The sequence below is a fragment of the Myotis nattereri genome (genome assembly GCF_964212035.1).
Source record: "Myotis nattereri genome assembly, chromosome: 15".
Lineage (NCBI taxonomy): Eukaryota > Metazoa > Chordata > Mammalia > Chiroptera > Vespertilionidae > Myotis > Myotis nattereri.
In genome coordinates, this window is record NC_138090.1 from 20,976,306 (window position 1) to 20,984,774 (window position 8,469).

General features: G+C 39.0%; 1 protein-coding gene across 1 annotated transcript; it reads left to right on the forward strand.

Moving 5' to 3' along the window:
* Positions 1–333: 333 nt before the first annotated feature.
* Positions 334–7,203, forward strand: CLEC3A (C-type lectin domain family 3 member A; the record flags this gene model as incomplete). Its single annotated transcript, XM_081107822.1, has 3 exons — positions 334–448; positions 5,072–5,155; positions 6,812–7,203. 3 exons carry the CDS (start codon positions 334–336, stop codon positions 7,201–7,203), a joined length of 591 nt encoding a protein of 196 aa, XP_080963948.1.
* Between the last annotated feature and the right edge of the window lie 1,266 nt (positions 7,204–8,469).

Genomic DNA, 8,469 nt, shown 5'->3' on the forward strand with positions numbered 1-8,469 from the left:
ATTTAAATTTTTTTAAAAAGGGAAAACAAGCAAAACCCTTCATCCCTCAGTTAATGCTAATACACTCTGAAAAGGCAAGTCAACTAGGAAGTGTAGCACCAATATTAACACAGAGAACGTCTGCCATGAGGAAGGAGAACAAGGGGCCACCTCATGCTGTGGCCAGCCGAGGCACTCACACATTTCGTCAGCAGGACGGCAGCCAGCCTTCCCAGCTCACTTTTATAAAGCTGGCCCCTGGCATTCCAGAGCAAGATGTAGCTGTGCAGTCTGCTTGTCCCTTAGCTACTTCAGAGGAGCTGGCAAAGTGGCCACCAGACCTGCCCGGGAGCCATGGCAAAGAGTGGACTTGTAATTTATGTCCTGGTTATCACCTTACTCCTGGACCAGACCACCAGCCACCCATCCAAATTCAAAGCCAGGAAGCACAGCAAACGCCGTGTGAAAGGTAAAATACTGGGCTTGCTCGGGGTGGGGAGGGCCTGGACAATGTTCATTTCCAAACCCCTCCAGGAGACTGTGCCTGGTGGCAGTACCATGCCAGCGTATGGGAATGGCATTTCATGGGACTGAATGACCTTTTAATTCTCTGGAGAGTTTGATATTTAAAAGAATCATGTAATAAGGGTGTGTTTTTTTTACAGTGATAAAAAGCTCTTATAATGTAAAAAGAAATTCTATATTGTATATCCTTTGTCAAGTGGATTACATAGAATGTTCTTTAGAGGGAATCGCCGGGATATGTGGACATCTGGTATTATGAATGAGGAGTCAAGTAGAACAAGTTGATTATAGAATACAGTTTCACTCGTAGAGATTGTGTGACATTATTCAAAGGTAACTGTGAAATAATTATGATCCTATTAAATGTGTAGTAGAAGATAGAGCTATTGGTAATTGTGACTTCTTTTTTTGTCACTGGTTACCATGTAGATATATTTTCATATCTTGCTATATAAGAACAATCTATACTATATATTTAAGCTTTTTCCTGTCATAGAGAAATTGAACCTCTCTTTGACTTAAACATATTTTAACTAGCAAAGTCATATAGTGTTTGAAGACATTTTAATGCAAAACTAAATCTAAGAGCAATCTCAAATTCTGGGTGGCTTGAATCAGGTTATGAGATAAAAAGCAAATGCTGTGAAGAACAAAAATGATGGCAATTTATTTACAACATACTGAAACCAAAGCAAAAGGGAAAACACGGGTAATGTTTTATCTCATCCTCTGAGTCATTTTCATATCAGGATATTTTAAGGTAAATATTATGACACTATTTCTGTATCAGTTGCACTTCGTTATTAACAAAACACACACACACACACACACACACACACAAATACCAACAAGGTTGGTTTTGAGTGACACAACACAGATGACTGGTGGATAGAAAGGGGGCTTGTGTTGTGTTGTGTTTTGATGATAATAAAGTGTGCTTTTCTAGAGGAATTTATACAATTTAAGTCTGATGCAAGGTTTCTTAAGTGAAATCTTTTTTCCTTATAAAATATGACATTGCTCTGGTACCTTATTTAATGAAAGACTGAAATATTTCCCAGGCGTAGGTACAGTATATTCAGTATATTGCTGAAGATGAGGGCAGAGGAAGGAGGTGAGAGAAGGTACTGGGTGATGTGGCACATTTTGTTGCCAGCATATCCTCACCAGTGGGAGGGAGTGCAAAGTGGTCACCACCCGATAGGGATGTGGGGAGGGGTATGAGTGAGTGTGTGTGTGAGTGTGTGTGTGTGTGTGTGTGTGTGTGTGTGTGTGTGTGTGTGGTTTTTCTGGAGTAATTGCAGTTCAGGTCATAGAGAGCTCCTTCCTCAACGCCCACATACACACACATACACACGAACACACACTTTTTTTCCTGACTGGGTACACACTTTAAATATCACCCTCTGAAAGCAGTTCATGCTAATTTTGCCATCAGGTCTCAATAAGCAGATGCTACAGTAGATGAAGTAGTAAGTCTAGACTTGCAGAATAGTTCTCTCCCCAACCTCTCACACCCTCAAACTATTTTAAGCACCTATAAATAACACTTTATGAAACCAAAGGAAAGCTATTTCTCTCTCCCAATCCTCTCCACAGAATTAGCCACTATTAACTACTGTCTAATATTCACAGCTTTTTGAATGCACAATTAAAAATTGATATTTTTAACAAAATAAGAATTGGCTATGCAAAGTGCCTGGCAGACAAACTAATTAATTTCATCTATTAACACTCAGAGATACATATCTACACAAAGCTTACCTCAGTCATTTTAACAGCCGCATAATATCACATTGTGTAGATGGGTCATGATTTATTTAATCTGTTCTCTTGGTGAACTTCTGTGTGGTTTTCAATCCATCTCTGATTCAGTGCCTCAGTGAACTGCTTTGTACACACATAAAGATACTCGCTGACTTGTGATGCGGTAACATCCTGATAAACCCATCATAAATTAAAAATATCACCCGGCCAGTGTTGCTCAGTGGTTGAGCATCAACCTATGAACTAGGAGGTCACAGTGTGATTCCTGGTCAGGGCACATGACTGGGTTGTGGGCTCAATCCCCAGTAGGGGTGTACAGGAGGCAGCCGATTAGTGATTCTCTCTCACCATTGACATTTCTATCTCTCCCTCTTCCTCTCTGAAATCAATAAAAATATTTTTTTTAAAAAAGAAAAAATACAGTAAGTTGAAAATGCATTTACTACACCTAGTCTACCAAATACTGTAACTCAGTCTAAACGACCTAAAATGTGCTCATAACACAATATTAAAAACAAAACAAAACAAAAAACTGCTAGCAACACAGTATATACTCTAAAATATCTGCCTCTGCCCAGAATCACAAGAGACAATGATACCACATAACGCTCACCCAGGAAAAGATCAAAATTTAAAATTTGAAGTACAGTTTCTACTGAAAGCACACGGTTTTCACACCATTGTAAAATAAAAAATCATAAATTAAAACATCCTATCAAGGACTGTCTATAAGTATATTGATCCCCATGATAGGGTGTTAGGATACATTTCTAGAAGCAAAATTTCAGGTTAATCACACTTTCCAATTGGCTCCCAAAATGACAGCATCAATCTATGATCCCATCTTCAGTGTATGAGATTGCCCCTTGTCTACATACCTTGAGAGCCCAACATCATACCATCAGTTTAAGCCCTGCCAACCTAAACAAAAGAATAAAACCCTTTAAAATTTGCATTTATTAGATTGTTAATGAAGCTGAGCTATTTTTTATATGTTTAGTGGTCATTTCTTCTGGAAATTATTTTTGCATCATTTCAACACTGTACCTATTTTGGAGAACACTAATAATAAAGTAAAAAGAAGTCTGTTTTTAAAAACTCAAAATGGCAATTAAGTGATTTAGTTCCAAACAAAAGCTTATTTGGTAATTACCTTATAGGTCTCAAAAAATTATGTGCTGCAGTAATGAATAAAATATAATTTTTACAGTGAAATAGTTGGTCCCTGTGTTCACTGTAGACAAAACATTCGCATTTGTCACAGAAGCAGCAGCAGAAGCCAAGCCATCTGGATAGTGACTTCCATAATGATTTCCCAGGGGCCTAATATTAATTCTTGTGTCTTTATGTTAATTATAATGTTTACAGCTTCTCTGTGGAGGTCAGTTATTTAAATAGAATGGAGCAGGAAGGTGAGAGGGATGGGGGAATAACATGTACAGAGTTGACAATTTGTAACTTGGAAGCAAGTCTTCAGGTCTTTACAAGCCTGGCCCCCAACAGCCAATGGTTTTGTTCTCTGAACATATTTATTCTGGATTGAATGGACCCATTGAGGAAATCCTTAGGCTATTTATTTCTGAGCTGAGCTAGTGGATGTTTTGAGAACTGATGAGCAGTATGAAGGGAAAAAGAGCTGGGAGCCACCTCTGAGTACCGCAGAAGGAATTTTCCTAACCCAAATGTGGAAAAACCTGGCTTGCAAAGCACATGTTTAAGGGGATGGAGATCAGCGTGTTTGGATTTGGGACTGACTTGAAAAACCCAGGACAGAGCATAGATTCTCTATATGGCATCTCCACAAGGAGGCATCTGAGGACAGGCCCTGTCAAGCTTTGAGCATCTTCTCTGCCCAAGACCACATGTTAAGGACCAAGCAGGTGAAGGCAATCACTGTACAAAAATAGATGGGAGGGACGGGAAGAAATGGAGTCAGTGAGCATCAAATCCCGACTCTGTACCTTACCATCTGGGTGACCTTGTGCAGGTTAATTCAACTGTCTGTGCCTCTATTTCTTGGGGACAGTGATGGTGTCTATCTCACAGGAATATTGAAATACTGAAGCTCTTAGCACATAGGGTATGGTGGCTTTTAATACTTTTTAATATGATTTATTACAATTCCTGCCTTTGAAGCACTCCCAAGCTGTCAATCTCCAAGACAGTTTCCATCAGTCCTGAAATTTTGTTGATTCATTCAACAAACATTATGTGTGCCTATTATGTGTCAAGGAATACCCTGGATAATAAGACAGATAAAATTAAGTAAAATAATTATAGATTGGATAAAGTGCTTTGAAGAAAAATAACGGTTCAAAGAAAGAGATTAGCCACTGGGATGCTAACGTAGAGAGGACAATCAGAAAAGTTTTCTCAGAAGAGGAGATGTTTACACTCAACAAAAAGATGGGTAAGAGTGTTCCAGGCATAAGGAACCCAAAGGAAAGGATCCCAAGATGAGATAGCTTGCTGTAGAATCCATCTGAGAGTCAAGGGATCTGAAGCCTGGTGGAGGGAGGGTCACATGGGAAGGGGCTGGAGAGAGAGATGGGAGGCCCAATGCACAGAGGGAACTTCTAGTATTGTTGGTATTATTATCTCCACCAAACCCTTATGAATCTTCCCAGCCAACTTATTTTCATGCTTTATTTTTCATGTACACTGAGCGCAATTTCATCAAAACCACCCTTGCCTTAGGTTTTGGATTTCAAAGCTTCAGTTTATTTTGTTTTGTTTTCATATTATTTTAACCACATGCTTTTTATTTCTCCCTTACCACCCCACCCTAACATATCCCCAGAAAAGGATGGAGACCTAAAGACTCAAGTTGAAAAGCTCTGGAGAGAAGTCAATGCTCTGAAGGAAATACAGGCTCTGCAGACAGGTAAGACCTCATCTCATCGATGCCTGTCTCAAAGGAGGTAGGGGGGAAATTGCGATTTCCTAGCAATTCAAACCATACCTAGAGTGCATGTCAAGTTCTAGGTGACATATTTTTAAAAGAGACATTGACAAGCTAGATGTGTCTTGGAGAAAGGATCCAAAAGCTGAGGAGATGACTGTTTGGGAAATCAGCTTGATTTTCCACTCCTTTCTTTTATATAGAGATAAAAATAGGCATTTCAATAATACAATTTTAAAAGTCTGTTCAAAAGTCTTCTTTTATAGGCAATGAAACAGAAGTGAAGCGAGTACTAACCACCTTAAATAATTAGCATTCATTGGATGTTTACTAAGTGCTCATTGGGAGATCTGCTGAGATTCAATGAAACAGAGGGCCACAGGACTCAGGCATGTACAACAAATGCAAATGGAAGGACACTGGTTAGAACCACCACTTGCCAATAGAGGGCAGCACCTGGCGTTCCTTTCTTTCTGGAGCAGAGCTCCCAGGGGTGAGGAAATGAGAGCCACACTGGGTGGTTCAGGAGCAGCCTGGGCTTGCAAAGCTCATACCCACAGGGAACAATACTCTCATAGTAACTCAAAAGTAGAGCTTCGAGGGTCCCACAAGAGACCTGCCAAATTATAAGAGTTATAGCCTTCAGAGAAGACTGAAGTTACAGCTTTCAATCAAGTGCTTGTAACTCCCAGACCATTCATGTTACCAATTCAAGGTCATTTTTTACCATAAGCAATGTTGCCTAGCAACACTGGTGATATATCCCGGTTATCAGGTTTCCAGGGAAACAGAATTAGAAAGTTAAAAGAAGGTCAAATGTGCATGCAGAAGGGGAGTTTTATTAATGCTTCACCTACATGAGCACATTAATCTCTAACAATTTATGAGATACCTGCCATAGTGATTATCCTCATTTTACAGATGAGGAAACTATGGCACAGAGAAATTAAATAATTTGCCCAAGCTTTACAAAGCTAGTAAATGTCAGAACCTGATCCACCCATGCTTTTTGCCTAATCTATCTTTATGTTTGGTTTATCCTGGATAACCTAAACAATGTATATAGCAGGGCTGAGTTATCTGCATAAGAAAAACACTGTCTCTCTCTATACAAACTCAGGCTTTTGTTTTTGTTTTTAATAATTATGAAATATCATTCCAGTTCTAAAAGTCCCAAAGAAATTCAGCACATAGTGGAGCTACAATAACTAACAACCATGTGTATATCAAAGCATCATGAGGCGAAAGGCCATATTTTAAGGGAGGGACAGACCTGGGTGTGTGTAGCTGTAATCTTTCATGCTAAGTTATATTTTTACATGCTAAGTTGTTGCAAATCACAACTTTTCTAAGCCTTAATATCCTGATATGTAAAGATGGGAGTAATAAAATCCCACTTCATGGGACTGTTGTGATTATTATATGAGTAAAGTGCTTGGAAAAGATCAAAATTTATCTTTTTGTACATTGTATGTACAATGTCCACCACATACAAAATCTGCAGTAAATAAACGTTGATTTATCATTACCATCACATATCTTTCATTCCACAAATATATACTGGTGCTTGCCAGGTCCAGTCCTGGATGTCTTATACTCAAAAAGCATTTTAATATTTCAAATCTCACATCTTTACAGTCTGTCTCCGAGGCACAAAATTTCACAAGAAATGCTACCTTGCTTCGGAAGGCTCGAAGCACTTCCATGAAGCCAATGAAGACTGTATTTCCAAGGGAGGGACCCTGGTAATCCCCAGAAACTCAGAGGAAATCAATGCCCTTCGAGACTATGGTAAAAGGAGCCTGCCGGGTGTCAATGACTTTTGGCTAGGCATCAATGACCTGGTCACAGAAGGCAAGTTTGTTGATGTCAATGGAATTGCCATCTCCTTCCTCAACTGGGACCGAGCACAACCTAATGGGGGCAAGCGGGAAAACTGTGCCCTGTTCTCCCAGTCAGCTCAGGGCAAATGGAGTGATGAGGTCTGTCGGAGCAGCAAGAGGTACATATGCGAGTTTATCATCCCTTAATAGATCCTTCTCAAATGCATCTTCCAAGCATGATTTATAGGCTAATGGTTCTCAAGAATAAGTTAAATTGTCCATAGGAATACAAGAATCAGCCAATTTTGCTACCATGTTTCATTGTGATTTTTCCCTTCATGGGGCATGAGGGATCAGAAAATAATGATCCAGCTATGTACACACTGTTAAAGTGGCTTCTGCGAAATGGGCTTCAAATCCGCTTTTTCCTAGTCCCTCTCACTTGTCTAGACGAGGTCTGTATTAAAAATACAATAGCCAGAAAAGCAAGCTTCTCTTGAAAGTTTAATATATATTTTGTTAATGAGAATTCTCTAAATCAGAGATTCTAGGTGCTATATAATCCAAAACCTTTTTAGTCTGATGCTCAATGTGTTCCATTCTCGCCTTAGTGCCTTGTTGGCCCATTCCCTTTTCTTGGAGTTGCTACATCGCCTGGTAGAACTTGTATCTTGCCTACCATGTCAGAACATGAGTGCCTCAGATTCTCATTAATTTTTTTCTTCAAGACCCCTTCCCCATATACGTTTTCTTTTTAATTCCCAATCAGGATCTGAAAGGAAATGATAAGGCAGCATATTTGGCCATTTTCCCCTTCCAGCATTACATTACCACTTCCAATTTGAATGGCTAACCTTAAGGCAGAACAAGAGCAGCAGATTGTATGAAAAAATGGAAAGAGAAAAAATGTCTGGTTTTTCATTGCTTTAGCACCCTACTTCCTTTATGAAATTGAAGATGGATAATCTATATCTATATCTACCTAGATATAGATATAGATATATAGATATAGATATAGACATATAGCTATATATTCATTTCTTTTTACATACTTCGTATTTCAATAATCATATATTTAAGTCTATTAGGGGCAATCTATCTTTGGAGGTTAAAATTGGATTTCAATAAAACTATTTTGGAGTCACATCTCTGTGCAATTTTTTATTCTGCCAAATGCTATTCCCATTAAATTATTTAACTAGATTGTGTAAAATAACTTCATTGCTTACTATGAAATTACAATGTTTAGGCGTGGGAGAAATCGGTTTGTTTTTTTTTATTATTATTATTAGTTAAGGTATTACAAATGTGTCTTCATCCCCCCCATTAACCCCCAACCTCCCCCCCACACACAAACTCATGCTCCCATCCCCCTGTTGTCCATGTCCATTGGTTTGGCTTATATACATGTATACAAGTCCTTCGGTTGATCTCTTCCCCTTACCCCCGCCCTCCCCTACTTTGAAATGGGTT